At 41.2% G+C, this 17638-nt stretch overlaps 1 protein-coding gene across 1 annotated transcript in view; it reads left to right on the forward strand.

Annotated features, from left to right (window-relative positions):
• Akap9 (A-kinase anchoring protein 9) overlaps positions 1 to 17638 on the forward strand; it is a 134581-nt gene that overhangs the window by 20820 nt on the left and 96123 nt on the right. The window contains exons 3-11 of the mRNA XM_032907010.1: positions 43 to 87; positions 3068 to 3238; positions 4088 to 4243; positions 6012 to 6188; positions 8345 to 10690; positions 12868 to 13081; positions 15059 to 15132; positions 16310 to 16445; positions 17012 to 17097. Of these exons, the coding sequence (XP_032762901.1) occupies positions 43 to 87; positions 3068 to 3238; positions 4088 to 4243; positions 6012 to 6188; positions 8345 to 10690; positions 12868 to 13081; positions 15059 to 15132; positions 16310 to 16445; positions 17012 to 17097 (3405 nt within the window). The remainder of the gene's footprint in view (positions 1 to 42; positions 88 to 3067; positions 3239 to 4087; positions 4244 to 6011; positions 6189 to 8344; positions 10691 to 12867; positions 13082 to 15058; positions 15133 to 16309; positions 16446 to 17011; positions 17098 to 17638) is intronic.

Genomic DNA, 17638 nt, shown 5'->3' on the forward strand with positions numbered 1-17638 from the left:
AAATATGGTAAAAATTGCAAATTGTTTCTCCTTTTATTTTAGCCTGAAAGTGAAATTTCTACCACTGCCGATGAATGTAGCTCTGAGGTAAGATTAATGTCAATAGTTTTATCTTTCAATACATAGGGACTCTGGGTGGTTTTTGGGAAAGGGAAGACCACTGTGAAGTAGTCTTATTTAGCACAGCAAAATGTTCTAATGTTTTCTTTTGGGTAAAGCTTTTCACAAATGTGTAGATTTATGTTAACTATATGGACACGTTTATTGGCTCTATTGCTGTGGTAGTGACTTTAGGTAAGAAACTTTTAGGTGGATATGACCTTTCTATGACGTGTCTTCCTTATGTGCTGTGGTAAGTGTACATCACTTATGTGCTGTGGTAAGTGTGTGTCCTTTTGTCCTAGTCTTTTAGATTCTATCACCGTTTCTTTACTCCAGAGCTAGAGACAACCATTTTTTTTTTGCTGTAAATGTGTCAGCAAATTAGTATATTTCATAAGTTTCAATGTGTTGAGATTGCTAATAGTAAAGAGAACCATTAATGCTTAAGCTAACAAAGCAAATTTTATAATAGTAATATGGGTAGCACTTAACAAGTTTATTGTATTTTAGAGCTAAGAATATCATTACTTGTAGACTGACCAGGAAAATAACCAATAATGAGTAACTAAATGTGTATCTGAATCACACTGTGTGAGATTTCCTCTGTGGTAAGTATGGATTTAAAAGCACATATTCTAAAAATTACCATTCAAAAATACTGTACCAGAAAGTTATCTTTTAGAATAGGAGAAATGGAAGCTTTTTAAGATAAGTACAGAGTAAAGCTAGTCCTGTCAACCAAACTAGTGATGTAAAATGCCGCATGTAGACGGCGAAAGAGAACCTCACAGGATCTCAGGCGAGAAGCACAGGAAGAGCGGATGGACTGAGGAAAAGTAGGTAAAAGCCACTTACACGTCTCTCTCTGTAAATAAGCAAACCCTTAATGTGTGTGAGGGCAAAACCAAAAGAAAATGTGAAACAACCAGAAATCAGTGAGCACAGCTACAAGAAGCAGCAGGGTGTTCTCAATAATAGCACTAGGTGTCGATTTTCCAACTAAAAGACACAATGGGTAGCTGAGAAAACAAACAAGGTACAATTCTTTGTTGTCTGTGAGAATACATCTCAGTGGCAGAGACATTAGACTGAGTCCCTATGCCAGGCAAGAGGAAGCTTAAAAAAACAATACAGGCATATGCATAGCTTATAAAGTGCACTTTACACCAAAGTTGTCAGGAAGGATGTAGACGTTGCTGCACCTTAGTAAAGCAAGGCCAACCCTGCTTTCTAGTATTTACAGCCCTTTTGGGCTAGAGCAAGTGTTCCATAGAAGGAGATGGAGACCTTTATGTAATGCCAGTTTCTGTGTTTGAGCATCATTAGTGTCTGATCCCAACTGGGAACTTTCCTTCTCTAGTTGTTCTCCAGTGCTTCTGATGCCTTGGTCAGGATTTGCTATCAGACACTAGCAGGCTTTTCCTATTTGACTCTGGTGGAGACAGGCAGTGCCATGGCTAAGACTGACGTCCTAAACAGTTTGGGAACCACTGCTAAGTGGGGTGCTAAAGCCTTCATGGAAACTCTTTAGGCTGGTGCAAACATCTCTATGATTGAACACTTGGGTTTTGGCTTTCAGCATGCTTGTCTGGTGCAGACAAAGCAACTGTGGTCTTAAAACATGATAACAGTGGACCTGGGAGCCTTCTACTGGGGGCTGCTTCATTGCGCTTGTCCACTGTAGTAGCCTGTTGGCTGGGCTGTCAAAGCAGCCTTTGATCTTATAGAATGCTGGACAAAGAAGTAATGGAAACTCCTTCGTAGGGGCTGGGGAGATGATCAGTCTGCGGAACTCGCAGCACAAGTGTGAGTTCCAGAGTTTGGTGTGGTTGTTAGTGCGTGCAGTCACAGCACTGGGGAGACCACGACAGCAGGGTTCCCGGGCTTTGGGGCTAGCTAGTCTAGCTGACTCAGTGGATTTAAGGTCAGTGAGACTCCCTATCTTAAAAAGTAAGGTGGCGAGTGCCTGAGAAAGTCATCTGACGTTGAACTCTGACTACACCTACCTAACTCAAGAGCTATAGCCGTCCTTAGCCCACCGGTTATCTACCCTTCTTACGGAGAAGCAGCGTTGAGAGAGTCGGGTGATTGGGAGAGGAAGAAGGGGCATTGTGAGCACTCAGGTGTTTGAGCGATGAATCCATTTGAAGTTGTTATATGTCTTCTAGGTGCTTGAACTAAATTTAAGTTTTTCACTAAATATGGTTTTGCCAGTAAGGCAGTTTTTTTTTTTTTTTTTTTTAAGTCATAAAAAGACTGGAGTAGAGGGATGACTCAGTAGAGTGGTTGCCACACAAGCGTGAGCTTGGATTCCTACCACCCGCCTAAAACCTTTGAAAATGTGTATCTGTAGTCCCTGCACTGGGGAGGCAGGGACAGGAGGATCCAGGCTAGCAGGACAGTAAGTGTAGCCTAATTTGTGGTCCTCATGCTCAGTGAGAAACCTTGCCTCAAACAGCAACAGTACCCACTCCACCAGCTCATCCCACACACATCCCACAAAGCACAAAAATGCTGTTATCAGGTATGAATTACATTTAGTTTAAGATCATAATGTATCAAGAAATTGTTTTTATACAGATTAATGGCTGCAATTCTGTGACGAAACCAGGAAATCCTACAGATACCTTAAGGGTACAGTATTTAAACTGTTCATGATACTAATGTGTTACACTGTGTAAAGACTGGCAGCTTACTAACAGCGTTCTCTGCATGCACTTCTTCCTGTGTGCCACTTACATCTATAAAACCACTTATGCCCTTCTTCTTGTAACGTTATAACAAAGTGCAGAAATCCTGTTTATGTTGTTAGGTGTTTATCTCATCAATAACAGAGCAGCTTCTAATGAACTTGCAGGCGGTCGGAGTGTTTTAAAATGGACTTTGCTGTGGAATTTTAAATTTTGTCCGTGTCCTTCAAGAATGCCATTAGTGCTTAATTATTAAAAATCTTGGATTGATTCAGGAAGAAGATTTTTCCATTGACGATTCTTATTCTGAACAAGGAGCTCAGTCCAGTCAGACCTGTCTTCAGATGGGGGAAAACGAGTTGGCTGAGAAGCAGCATGACGTCGAAGAGTTGACTCAGGAGTTGGAAGAAATGAGGGCCAGCTTTGGGACGGAAGGGCTGAAGCAGGTGCGCTCTCCGTGGCTTTGTTCTGTTACAGACCCAACTAGGAGACAGGAATGGGGGTGTATGTGTACTCTTTAAATATGGGGCACTGGAATGGCGACTTAGGTCACTTTGTAACTTTTGTTCTTGTATATAGATAGCATAAATAGTGCTTATTTAAAATGAGGATTGCAGAAACACAGCTGAAATATGTGGACTTTTACAATTCAACCATGCGAAGCCACTAGAGTGAAATCATTCCCTTAAGACGTTTTTTTCTGTAATCTGTTTGAGAGAAAATAGGTATGGGCTGGAGAGATGGCTCAGCGGTTAAGAGCACCTGACTACTCTTCCAGAGGTCCTGAGTTCAATTCCCAGCAACCACATGGTGGCTCACAACCATCTGTAAAGAGATCCGATTCCCTCTTCTGGTGTATGTGAAGACAGCTACAGTGTACTTATATATAATAAATGAATAAATCTTTAAACATAAAAAAAAAAAAGTGTGACTTGAGCCCATTAAGAGTGTCAGCCAAGTCATTGTGAGCCAAATTTCTGGTGACAGTGACATCTGCTAGGCAGGGAAGTAAAGATGACGTCAAGGTGGAGAGAGACAATACACTTCCGTCCTCTTCAGAAACAAGCTGGGCTTAAACGTTTCTGTGGTGTTACCTAGAAATTCACTGGGCATTCCCAAGTGTAGAGAAGCTTCCTCTACAATAAAATATGAAAAAGCCGAACCAAATGTATTCTCTTCTTTAATTTTGAAATAAGTCTAATTTGGACAGGCAGTATAGCTTTTATGGAATAGTTTATTTTGAAAAAAAAAAAAAAGGATGAAAAGCTAATTCAGTCTTCACTGGTTTCTCTTAGTTACAAGAATTTGAAGCCGCCATTAAACAGAGAGATGGCATCATCACTCAGCTCACTGCTAACTTGCAGCAAGCCAGAAAAGAAAAGGATGACACAACGATAGAATTTTTAGAGTTGACAGAACAGAGTCAAAAGCTGCAGATTCAGTTCCAGCACGTAAGTATTGCTGGCCCAACAACGCCTGTTGGTATTTGTACTGAATTATGTCCCTTTCACCTTCCGGAACAAACCAAAGCTTACTCTGAAGCCGTTTGCTTCTTAAAAAAAAAAAGTGGTAAATTTGGTTGTTATATTAACCAAGAATTTTAATTCATATCTTGAGTGGTTTCCTGCTGTTCTACAAAGTCTTACCAAGACGGACTGAATGGATTTTGTAGGAATTACTCTGGAATTGCACTGCATCTGTGCAGTCCTGGCACGGTTTCAGTTAGGTCCTGACTGGACCTACACCTACCATTTACTTTATGTTTACCTTGGGATGCATCTTGGCTACTTTGATATCAACTTGACCCAATGTAGAGTTATCACAAAGGAGGGAATCAACTGAGAAAATGCCTTCATCAGATTGGCTGTAAGGACTTTTCTTAATTAGTGATTGATGGGGGGAGGTTCCAGCTTGTAGTGGGTGGTGCCATCCCTGTGGAGGTCATCCTGGTTCTGTAGGAAAGCAGACTGAGCAAGCTATGAGGAGCAAGCCAGCAGGCAGCACCCCTCATGGCCTCTGTCTCACCTCCTGTCTCCAGGTTTCTGCCCTGCTTGAGTTCCAATTCTGACATCCTTTGATGATGAACTATGATGTGGAAGTGTAAGGCAAAGAAACCCTTTCCTCATGGCCATTCAGAGCCTGCCCCACATGTGGCCCATATATATACAGCCACAAAAACTAGACAAGATTGATGAAGCTAAAACATTCATGCTGAAATGGACCGGATATAGATCTCTCCTGAGAGACACATCCAGAGCATGTCCAATACAGAGGTCAATGCTAGCAGCAAACCACTGACCTGAGAACAGGATCCCCTTGGGGGGAATTAGAGGAAGGATTGAAAGAGTTGAAGGAACTTGCAATCCCATAAAAACAATAATGCCAACCAATCAGAGCTTCCAGGGACTAAACCACTATCCAAAGGGTACACATGGACTGACCCAGGGCTCCAACTGCATATGTAGCAGAGAATAGCCTTGTTGGGGCACCAGTGGAAGGGGAAGCCCTTGGTCCTGCCAAGGTTGGACCCCCAGTGCATGGGAATGTCGGGGGAGGGTGGTAAGGAGGGCGGATAGGAGGAGCAATCGTAGGGGGGAGGGGGAGGGGGAGGGGGGAGGGGGATGGGGATGGGGGCTCATGAACAGGAAACCTGGAAAGGGAATAACATTTGAAGTGTAAGTAAAGAAATATATCTAATAAAAATTTTAAAAAAAGAAGACAAGAAACCCTCTCCTCCCCAACTTGTTTGGGCATTGTGTTTCATCATTTAGATCTAGTAACTCTGACTAAGACAGAATCTAATTGCATTGATTAGAGTTTGACAGCAAGTGATACAAAACAAGTTGAAATATCTTAAGCCAAAGAATTTAATGTAAGTTGATAGAAATCTGACAGAATTTAGTGGCAGAAATACAGTCAGGCCTCTGAACAGGATTGGAGGTAGATTCTAAAAAGTTACCGGACTCCAGAAGTATGTTTCTGTGCCACTTCCCCTGGCGTTTTACCCTCAGTCTTGTTTCTCTCACTTGATTTGCCTTCTCAGAATTATCGTAGGGAAGATAATTTGTTGGCTCAGTCAGTCCAGGCATAATAACGGCACGTTTGCTAAGATTTCAAACCTCTGTAGTGAACAGAGGTCAGCAGAGTAATACTCCAGACGTCTGTTCACAAACAGTTACTTCAGAATTTAATACGGTGATGCTTCTTTCTGTTTTCAAGTTACAGGCTAATGAAACCCTGCAAAACAGCACTCTTAGTCGAACTGCAACAGATTTACTGCAGGCTAAACGACAGATCTTTACTCTGCAGCAACAGCTGCAAGATTATCAGAAAAAGGAGGAGGACGTCCAAGCACAAATTTCTTTTTTACAAGAGAAAATTAGAATGTTGGAAATGGTAAGAAGTCAGCTAATGTGTAGCAACTTTCTAATTAGTCATTTTTCTGTCTCTCTTATGCATATGAATTATACAATTTTATAATTAAGGCCAACTCTTTGAATATATAAAATAATTGATTTCAGAAGCAGTTGAGAATCTCACACTGATAAAGTTGTTAAGAGAACAAGGCCCACTATTGTGCTTCTTAAAGTGAGCTGCATACGTTAACTGGAGGCTCAGGGGAGCCGAGTTTATAACTCAAATATCTTTCTTTTTCCATCTGACGCACTCCTGGTTTTGCTATGATAGTAAAACTCTGAAAATATCTTTGTAACAAGATAAAATTTTGTAATTTAGTTAGGAAAAATAAGTGCAACTGGTTATATACATTATGTTCTATTTTTTGGAATCATATTTAGGAAAGCAGTGCTCTTCGTGGCAAGAGATGGCAATATGAGTCACATAGTTTATAATCTTAAATTCTAAGAACAGCCCATTCTGAAAGGTTTGATTTTATTGACTTTTCAGATGAGAAATAAAAATTCAAAAGTGGTTTGGTCTCTGCTTAGACCAGCATTTGGATTCACACCGCCCATGTGGCCTGGCAGGGTAGAGCTCTTATACCACACTGCCTGTGTTTATATGTAACAAATAATGTTCCATAACATAGCAAGTCAAAAGCACAATCCGTTTTGATTTGTAGCTCAGAAAACCTATTTCTGGTATCATCTGAGTCCTAAGCTAGAGTAGATGTAAACTCAGATTGTTCCAAGTTCAAGAGGCTGCTTAAAAATTCAAATATAAGGTTATTAATTTACAATGATAAGTAATTATCATGGGGAGCTATATATTTCATGTCCATTGGATTTTATTTTCTTTCCATGAACAAATGAAGTTAAAAAGACAAGTAGTAGTTAGAGGGTTCATCACTGAGCAGACGGAAGGTGTTAGGCACTCATGATATGGCCTCAGACTGAGATGAACTGGTGTATGCATCTCATTGTAGTGAAGCTTGTATCTGTGGGCTGAATCTTATTCTGGGTACCACATGCTTACACACACACACACACACACACACACACACACACACACACACACACACACACACACAGAGGGCTCAGGTCCATAGTTCTCAAAGGTCTTGGTCTTCTTCTTGAGCTGTACTGAGAGGAACATTCCAGTATTTTGTCTGATGGCTTTCCTCTGCTGTGCTTTGTCATTTTTTGACTTTGGAAGTGTTATACATTCATTCAGAGTGCCTTTGAGTTATGTTTGCCAAGGACATTTGTAATGTAAGTCACCTGCTTATAATAGCCCTGACCAGTTCTGTAGATTTTATTTCATGCTCAGTGTCTGAGTGTGAAGCCCTTCCTCACAGAGATCAGTAAACCACAGATCCAGAACTCTGCCCGGGCTTCTCCTCACCTCGTTGCTTTGCTGTGACTGCAGTAATGACTGTGCTTGCTGTCGTTGTCTGGGCTTAGTTGTTGTCCAGAGTTACATAATTGACCCCAAATGGCAACTGGGGAGAAATTTCTGTTTTCAAGTTTCTGTTTGAATTGAAATTGTAATCTTGCACAGTATGTCGTAGCTATAGTTGATGTAGATGTCACGTAAATGCCCAGCATTGAAATTAAGGCAGACTCATAGGAGCAGACTTACAGGAGATTTCCTTCTCCTATTGCATGGAGCTCCCTGGTCACTGGAACTCCTTCGGATCACTACAGTTAGTGGGAGTCACCTGAACTCATTTGTAATTTTTTTCTTAGCATATTGAGAAAGTGTACAGCATTGCTATTAGCTATCAAAATATTAAACAATTGGGATATTATTCAGCTAACTTTAAAAAGTGAGGATATAATGGCTTAGCAAAGATTTAGTAGGTTTTTAAATCTATTAGGGTTATCACTTATTTGTCTGGAGGTTGACCCAGGTGACCAGAGCCTTCTTGTTAGCCTAACAGGAGGTTTTTCTTTTCATTCTGTTTTGGCAGTGCTGGGAAAACCCAGTACTCATGTCTGCTAAGTACATCAGCTTTCCTGAGAGGGTCATCAGTATCCACACGGGAACGCTGCGGGAGTGGGCACAGCAGTTCCTCTTTGTGGAATGATGCAGCCTGACTTCAGTTCCCAGAAGGTTTTATGCTGTCTCCCTTTCTTTTTCTCCCTCTGAAGGAAAAAGACAGAAAAGTGGAAAACTTAAATACAAAAGAAATAGAGGAAAAGCAGGCAATCATTGAGGAGTTGAATACAAGAGTAATAGAAGAAGAGAGAAAAACTGCTGAGCTAGAGAATAAAGTGACAACTGCTGATGAATTACTAGGGCAGCTCCAAGGACAGGTTACAGAAAAGGATCAGGAGATCAAAAGCCTGAAACTAGAACTGGTCAACTCTCAGCAGAACGAGCGGAAGTGTTCAGAGGAAATCAAAGAGCTAATGAGGACAGTTGAAGAACTCCAGAAGAGAAATCTCAAGGACAGCCGGCTGGGAACCAGCACCGTGCAAAGGATGGAACAAGAGACCCAACGGAAACTAACCCTTCTCCAGGCAGAGCTGGATGAGATGTATGGGAAGCAGATAGTGCAAATGAAACAAGAACTAATGAAGCAGCACATGTCTCAGATAGAGGAGCTCAAATCCCAGCACAAGAGGGACTTGGAGAACACCTTGAAGTCAGACGCAAGCTCTACAGTCAGTAAAGAGCAAGTAAACTTGATGAGTGCGGCCATAAGCGAACTCAATGTAAGACTGCAGGATACTCATGCTCAAAAGGAAAAACTCAAGGGAGAGCTCGGGGCAGCTCTGGGAGAAAAATCAGCTCTCCAGAGTCAGTTTGAAGACCTGTTAGAAGAGGTCAGGTTTTTACGAGAGCAAGTGCAGAAGGCTAGACAGACAATAGCAGAGCAGGAAAACAGACTGAGCGATGCGCGCAAGTCCCTGAGCACGGTGGAAGACTTAAAAGCAGAGATCATTGCTGCCTCCGAGTCCAGAAAGGAGCTCGAGGTCAAGCACGAGGCTGAGATTACAAACTACAAAATAAAACTCGAAATGCTAGAAAAAGAAAAAAATGCTGTGCTAGACAGAATGGCGGAATCCCAAGAAGCAGAGTTGGAGAGGCTGAGGACACAGCTCCTCTTCAGCCACGAGGAAGAACTGTCCAAACTGAAAGAAGACTTAGAGGTCGAGCATCGAATAAACGTTGAGAAGCTTAAAGATAATTTGGGCATCCACTACAAGCAGCAGATAGACGGCTTGCAAAATGAAATGAACAGGAAGATGGAGACTATGCAGTGCGAAACAGACGACCTGATAACTCGGCAGAATCAGCTAATTCTGGAAAACTCAAAGCTAAGAGATTTACAGGAACACCTCGTTAACTCAAAATCAGAAGAAATGAATCTTCAGATCAACGAGCTGCAAAAAGAGATTGAAATCCTCAGACGAGAAGAGAAGGAAAAAGGTAGCCTTGAACAGGAAGTCCAGGGGCTACAGCTTAAAACTGAACAACTGGAGAGACAACTGAAGGAGAAGGGAGATGACCTTCAGGAAAAATGTGCACAGCTGGACGCAGAGAACAGCGTTCTTAAAGACGAGAAGAAAGCCCTTGAAGACAGGTTGAAAATGTACACTCCTCTGGACCAAGAGGATCCCAGCACACGCAAGTCAGAAGACCCGAGGTGGCAGAAGGAAGTAGAGATGCTGAGGAAGGAGAACGAGGACCTTCAGCAGCAATGCCTTCATCTAAGCGAAGAGATCGAGAAGCAGACGAATACCTTTGCGTTTGCTGAGAAGAACTTTGAAGTTAACTATCAGGAGTTACAGAGGGAGTATACTTGTCTTCTCAAGATAAGAGACGACTTAGAAGACACACTAGCTAAGCAGGCCTTGCAGTTTGAAAGTAAGCTGAGCGCGCTGGAGGAAGAGCTCCATTCGCAAAGAGGAAGTCCGGCCGCGCCACCGAAGGGGGAGAGTTCTGGGTTTGCTGCCAACAGAACTTTCCCATCGGAGCCGCTGGAAGTCGGCGAAGTTGTAGAAAAAGATACAACAGAGCTTATGGAGAAGCTGGAAGTAACCAGGCGAGAGAAGTTGGAGCTCTCAGAGAAAGTCTCTGGTCTTTCTGAACAACTAAAGCAGACACATGGTACGATTGATTCTCTAAGTGAAGAGGTCAGAGCCTTAAAGCAGGAGAAGGAGCAGCTTTTATTGAGATGTGGAGAGCTAGAACTCCTCACTAATGCTAATGGGACAGAAAATACATCTGTCTGCCCTGTGCAGAGGAGTCCTTACCAAGCTGGGCCTGTGATGGGGACAGTCAGGGATTCTCAGGGACCTATTTCTAAAGTCAGCGAAGATTTGGCTGAAGAATCAAAACCAATGACAGAAGATAAAATTCCCTTTAAAGAAAGTGGGAGAGAACCGTTGCTTTTGCCAACAAGAACAAAAAAACCATCTCGCGTGACAGTTGAACCATGTGAAAGTGAAAAACTCCAGCAAGAGCTTTATGCCCTCAAAGCCGAGCAGGTATGTCCATGTGCTCTCAGAATCACAGGGAAACACAGATTCACACGCAAGCAGCCCACTTCCAGGAAGCAGATCCACGCCCTCACCGGGAGGGAAGGTGAACCCTGGCACGGGGCTCTCAGTTTCTGTCAGTCAGGTGTCAGTTTACCTAAACATTGTTGCCTCTCTTTCAATTAATCTCTTATATATGCTGATCAGAAAATAAGCTAGGGTAATCCTTTTTACATCCTTTTCTCCTTCTTAAAGAGAGAAGTTACTGTTGGGAGACTTGGTCTCATTTTATATCATAATCACTTTGTTTTGGTATCTATTATTTAGAGCATTTCATACTGATGTCCTCTAGTATGAAATTTCAAGTTTTCAGTTAGAATCCCACAATTGTAAAGCAAAGCAAAACAAAAATCCTAAGTTTTCTGCTGCTCTGAATTACACAGTGCTCATGGAATCGTATTTCTGGGCGCTGAGGCTTAAGGCCTAGAGTTTTTGAGTCTTGATACCTGAGTGAGGAAAAAAATACCGTTAACTCTTCAATATAAGTCAAGGTCTTAAAAATGCATATAATAAATATTCTAGATTCATTCTGCTGCTGTGGTAAAGCTGACCAGAAGCTGTTGTTGTAAAATTATATAAAAAATACTGCCTTTTACCCCGCACTAGGTCCGGCACTGTAGTGCCCCAAGATATCTGGTAGAAATCTTCATCTCAGTCAGCAAAGCCTCTCACCGGCTCTGCTCCATCCCATGTCAATGGCCTGTCTCTGAGCCTGGCCTCAATCCCTCTACACATTCAGTTCCTGAGGCGGGCTGCCACCATGCAGAAGTATACATCCCAATTCCGTGGTGGCTCGGTGTCCCAGCTGCCGCATACGCTCTTAAACTTAGTTCATCACAAGAAAGAACACACAATAGCCTTTGATCTAATCAATAAGATATAATTGCCCACTTAACATACAAAGCCCTGTACACATCCATCCCTCAAGAACATTCATAACGACCTGTAGAAGTGCAGAGTGGAGCCTTGGGAGAGGAAAGGGTTACGGTTGGCTCACACCTCCAGGTCACAGTCCGGAAGTGAGGTCCGAAGCTCAGTCATAAAACCACACAGGAACGACCCGCAAAATAGCTTTTTATCGCCATCCCATTGGCAAATAACTGACTTACTGATGCGGGTCTAAGGATGTGAGCATCCACACTTATCTTAGTTCAATTATATAAGATATTATTTGGCTACTAAAGCTGGGCCTGTGCGTCAGCTCTGACCAGCAGTTACATTCCGGAACTGACTGACTGTGGAAGGCTGCGACACTTGGAAACAGGCAGAACGAGTATTTCTTAAGCTTCCTGAACCAGGTCAGAGGGCAGACACCATGGACTCGTGTCAGCAGGAACTGCACATGAGTCTGATGCATCCTGGGCGCTCACTCGCCAAGCATTCACCCACTTGTCGTAGGTGCTTCTCTGTAATAATTAACCACCTTTGGGTTAAAGGACCCAAGCTTGCGAAAGTCTAGTTGGTCTCCACCAAGGGAAGTGCTCCAGCTGTTGATTGTTCATTTATGCTGCCCTACAGTCAAAATGAATGGGCCTGTCGCATTGATGTCAGAAGCATTTTTATTGATATTTTTATATTCGATACAAAAAATGCAAAGGAATTTACAAAATGAATGCCTTTGCGTCAGTACACAGAAATACACACTATAATGTGCTGTTTACATGTAGTGGGGAAATGATAGTAGACACATTTCAGATTTTTTTGGTAACAGTTCCTTGTGAGCAAGAAATAATCAAACATTATGAATTTAATTTTGTCTCTAATGTTTTCTTTCTTATTTTAAGGAGCTTTAGATAGAATAGGGATTTATTAATTTGAGTTTTGAGTACATTGGCGTTTATTTACATTATTTTCATTTTGTAGCTGTGAAACATTATTAAGAGATTCTTGCTAGCTATACCAACTATCCCTCTTACCGTCACACTGAGTTAATCAATAGGAACATGATACTGCCTTTCTTGAGCAAGACAAGTGGTTTGTGCATCTGGAAGAGGACTCTAAAGCAACTCTTCACAAGAGTTTGAAAACTATGACATGTTTTCTCTTTGAAGTTCAGTCCATGTAAGGAAATGGAATCCGAGCTGTTACTTCAGCTTTTCCTCACGCTTACGCCTGTTCACTTTAAGGATGATCTGAGGCTGCAGATGGAGGCCCAGCGCCTGTGCCTTTTTGTGGTTTATTCAACTCATGCGGATCAGGTTCGCGCGTATATGGAGAAGGAGAGAGAGGAAGCTCTTTGCAGCCTTAAAGACGAGCTCGTTTCCGCTCAACAGAAAAAGATCGACGAGCTTCATAAGATACACCAGTGCCAGCTGCAGCATGTTACAGTACAGGAGACAGGTAACCGCCTCTAACTAATGTCCATGAAACACACGAGCGTCCCTTAAGAGTGTCATTTGGTAATCCTGGCCTTGTCTCCGGCCCCGTGGGGTAAGGGGCTCTACGTCTGATTCCCGGATTTGTTTATTCATGTCACTGAGGTGCCCGGGAGAGCAAAGCTCACTGCTTCATTTTCTCATGCAAGTAAGGCCATTCAGTAAGTGCCCGGAAACGGATTGAGAACTGAGCCGTGCTAAACCGTACGTGCGGAAGCACCAGTGGAGAGAGATTGGCCGTCTGTCTAGGGCATGCGTTTATCATTGGCTGTACTATTTCCTGAAGTATCCCAGACTGACAAATAGCCCAGATCACTCCAGGGTGAATACACAGGATGGGAGGAAGAGGGAGGGGTGATGAGTGTTCTGGTGGAGCAGAGCAGCTGGGTTGGGAACTGAGGGGTGTTTCTGAAATGTCAAGTATAGACCTGCAGAGAGAGACCCATTTTGGAGAACTGAAAGTTCATGTTGTTTAAGAAAGCAGTGAGGGATAAGCTGAAGTGAGTGGCCAGTGCCTCATTAGAAGACCCATATACCTCGGAGGAGGAGGCTTAAACTTCCTGCTACGGATAAGACCGTCCTACTGCACGGCTTTTAAGTAGAGGAAGCAACAGTGATATTTTTATTTACGAGGACACCCATGTGCTTAATTGGGAAAAATTAAGTAATTGATGGGCAGATCAGTTAAACAACCTTAGCTATAACCAATAAATGTTGAGACCGGAAACAAAATGACAGTGAAACTTAACAGTTGGAGCTAAATGCTGTCACTGGCAATTTATAGCAGCAGCAAAGGTGGGAGGAGTTGAGAATAATTCTGACGTCTCTTGCCTATGTGGTTTCAGTCACAAAGAGGAGCAGACCATAGTCAGTTTAGAATACTCCGAGTATATATGTTAACTTGGAAAAGAAAGAGTCACTAATCACTAATCAGCTAAAAGGAGTGGTCCAAAACCCAGGGGAGACTTTTAGGCTAAAAAAAAAAAAAAAAAAAAAAAATACAGTTTTTGTGGAGCTGAAAGACCAAAGTCCCTAAGGCCAGAAGTAGAGTGAGATGCCCTGGAGATTGGAGGGTAAGCAGAAAGCCTTGGTGGCACCGTGGGAAGGACACTGAAGAGACCACAGTGGAAGGCAGAACCTGTTAGGGGGCAGCTGTTGTTGAGGATTTGTAATTTTCTACTCTGGCTTCCTGTCCTTTAGCCACCGTTGGCTCCCATATTTACCATTAGGAATGAGGTCCTTAAGTCTCCGGTGGAATTGCGCTGTTGAACAAAGTTAAGATTTCAAGAGTCACTTAAAGAAGGATGGCAGTTTTTCGTTTCCAGAGTTTTCTTTTTGTTTTTGTTTTTTAATGCAGTAAGATTTTGCACGCATTGTTTGTATGTTTGTATTGATACCTCTTCAGATAGCCTGTCTAGTGTTTTCTGTTGACAGTCGAGTGTTCTATTACTAGGTGATAAAGCACTTTAGTGAGTGGTGATTAGTGTTTCTGAAAAGAGAAGAGAGCAGAAAATATATATATTTAATAATTAATTAATGAATTTAATTTTGCAGTGCTAGGGCTGAGACCCAGGGCTTGCACATACTAGTCAGAGTACCCACTACCCTCCCACTGAACTCTGCTCCTGTACAAAAAGGTAGCAGCTCGTTTGTGAGAGCTGTGAGGTTTGCAAGGATGCATTTAACGGATAAGTATACAGATGTATTTCTTGGGTTGGAATGTAGAATCCTGAATGTATAAACCCTTTTATAGAATAGAAATTGCAAATCTTAGAAATTTATCTGAGACAGTTACATTGCACATTTGGAAGAAATTGAAATGTGTCTTATTTTAGGGAAGCTTCTAGTCTTATTCTAGGGACGCTTCGGTGATAGCATTAAAATATGACAGCATTACTCACATATGTGCAGCAAATGGCTCACGTGTGGTGTTTTCTGCTAGGTAACGAGCCTTTACAGGTGCTCATTGAACGGCTTCAAAAGGCAGTGTCTGAGAAATGCTTTCACATCTCAAAGGTAAGATGTTACTTTAAAAGAGGCTTTGGATGAGAGTTACCAAAATCAACATTGCTACTGATTTAATGAACAGAATAATCTACTCATGTTTGCCCAAATCTCTTGCGTCTAGAACTGTACTTACCAAGTATTCCTGAGTTTTGAGCTTAAAGGAGCATTTGACTTTTTTCTGATAGCCAGTTTGGAACAATAGGACATTAGAGCTACGGATGTGACTCGGACCCAGCGCTTGCCTGTTGTGTTTGAGGTCTTGAATTCGGTTTCTGGCACCACAAAAAAGAACAAAGAAATTGAGATGAGTTGTGTCTCCAATAGTGCAGACTCTATAATCATTGTTCTTGTCAGAGAGTTACTATTTAACCTTCCAAGCAAACAGTTTGTTCATTAAGGTCGCTGATGTGGTAAAACTTTACCTTTGTGGCTGTGCTGAAATAGCTGTATGCCAATTATTGACTGCGTGCTTAACTTAGAAACATGTAAGAAATGGCAGCAGCTTTAAAAGTTGGCTTTTAAGTCTTTTAAATCTTTGGTGGTTATTTCCAGTTGAGTAAGAAACAAAGGTAAAACTAAATCGGACAGCTTGTCAGGTCATAGAACATGAAATGTAACATGAAATGGCGTCTTACATGATGGAATTTTCAGTTTCTCTGGGGAACATGGTGCTGGATACTTTTAACTTTGTGTGTGTGTGTGCAGACCACAGAAAATACTCTGGCGTATTATTGAAAGGACATTAGTATAACCTCCTCCTTGATGGATTTTCATTTTGGTAGGTTTGACAGACCTCTCAAATCGTCATCTTTGAACTTTCTCTTCTTGCGATGTTCAAGATAGTTGACATAGTAATGAGGTATTTTTAAGGCAGAGCAATCACATCAGAGTGGGAACTATGTGAGGGAGTGATGGCTTACTCTTCATTGTATATTTCAACATTAAAAGAGAACAGAAAAATCCATAATATTTTGTATAATTAAGATTATCCATATTTTCCTGATAAAAGAATAATTTCATGCCAAAGAGAATGTTTCTCCTGTAGATTGATTTCATATATGGAGGGAGAGGGAATTCAGAATCCATTCATACAATTTCGAACTTCTTTTGCATTTAGGTTAATGTTTTCTAATACTTAGGAGAAGAAATTAAAATTTTAATTTAAAATATTCAATTTTGTTAACAGACCCTAAACAATGTTTTCGATGAATGTTATACTCCTTTAAAATGTGAAATGAATATAGAAGAGAAAGAGAATTCTGGTGTTTACACTTCTCAAAATCAAAGTCCAGAATTACGAGAGTATAGATACGAAGTCCAAGGTAAAAGCTTACTGTGCTGTAAACAGTATTTACTTTGCTTAAGTCAACTGCTTATAAACTTAACTTTAATCACAACTTAATTAAGACAACTTTTCTTAGCATCATATTTTTAGCTATGAAATTCATATTTAGTGTATTCTTTTCATCTTTATAGTACTATACAGATAAATACTTGTTTTTCTTGTTTCTTTATTCTCGAATTTTTTCATTCCAGTCTAATTCTTAGTGTTAACTGTTATGACTGTAGATCCTAATCTTTAAAAATTAGAGTTTACTAAGTTTCAATTAATGGTTTATAATTTTAAAAGTGGATACAAAATTGAGAATTGAGATACATTAAGAGATAACCCTTGCCTGGTATGGTGGTGCACAAAAACTTAAGATAAAGTTTTCAAGTTAATGTCATACCAATTACTTCATAGTAATGATTCTTAAACTTGTTTTACTAGATGTATGGTTTTATTACCTCCTGATATGTTTCTAAAGTTAGAAGTAGATATATCATGTTTTTAAAAAGAGGTAAACTTGTACTGTGAAATGAAATTATTTTAATTGCTTGTTCTCAGACTTTCAAGAAAACATGCAAATCCTTCTCGGTAAAGTAACGGAAGAGTGCAGCAAGCTCTTGGTACTGCAGACACGCTTAAACAAGGTCTGTGGGATAGAGAATGTGATATTTGCTTTTCTTCCTGCTGTTCTGTCAATCAAGAAGTTCTGAAATAAGTGAACATGGGGAAGGATGCTAGAAACACTAAGTCATTTGTATGTTTGTATTGGAGCATTTATATCCTGAGCTGAAGAAACTTCCAGAATTTGAATGATATGTAACTTCCTGAGACAGTTTTTAAGCCATAATGAAGTGTAAATGGATACCAAATGTTAACATATAGAACCATCGTATCTGCTTTCTGGAGTTTAAACAAAGGCACATAGTAGAACAGTAGAATATCACTAAACTACGTGTAGTATTCTTTAAGGCAATGGGTTTGTCTTTATGTGTTAAAGAAGATCAATAGTTGTTTTGTGCATAGCTGATATCACCTTTAACATTATTTAACACCGTCTTTGTGTCCTTTTGTCGGTGTCCCCTCTGGTGGGCCAGCTTTCTGTGTCCCACTGCTTTCTGTGCTGGTTCAGTTAGCACCTGGCTGCTGACTGCTGGCTCTGCCCCAGCCTTCAGACCAATACTGACT

This window comes from Rattus rattus, chromosome 6 (genome assembly GCF_011064425.1).
Source record: "Rattus rattus isolate New Zealand chromosome 6, Rrattus_CSIRO_v1, whole genome shotgun sequence".
Classification (NCBI taxonomy): Eukaryota; Metazoa; Chordata; class Mammalia; order Rodentia; family Muridae; genus Rattus; species Rattus rattus.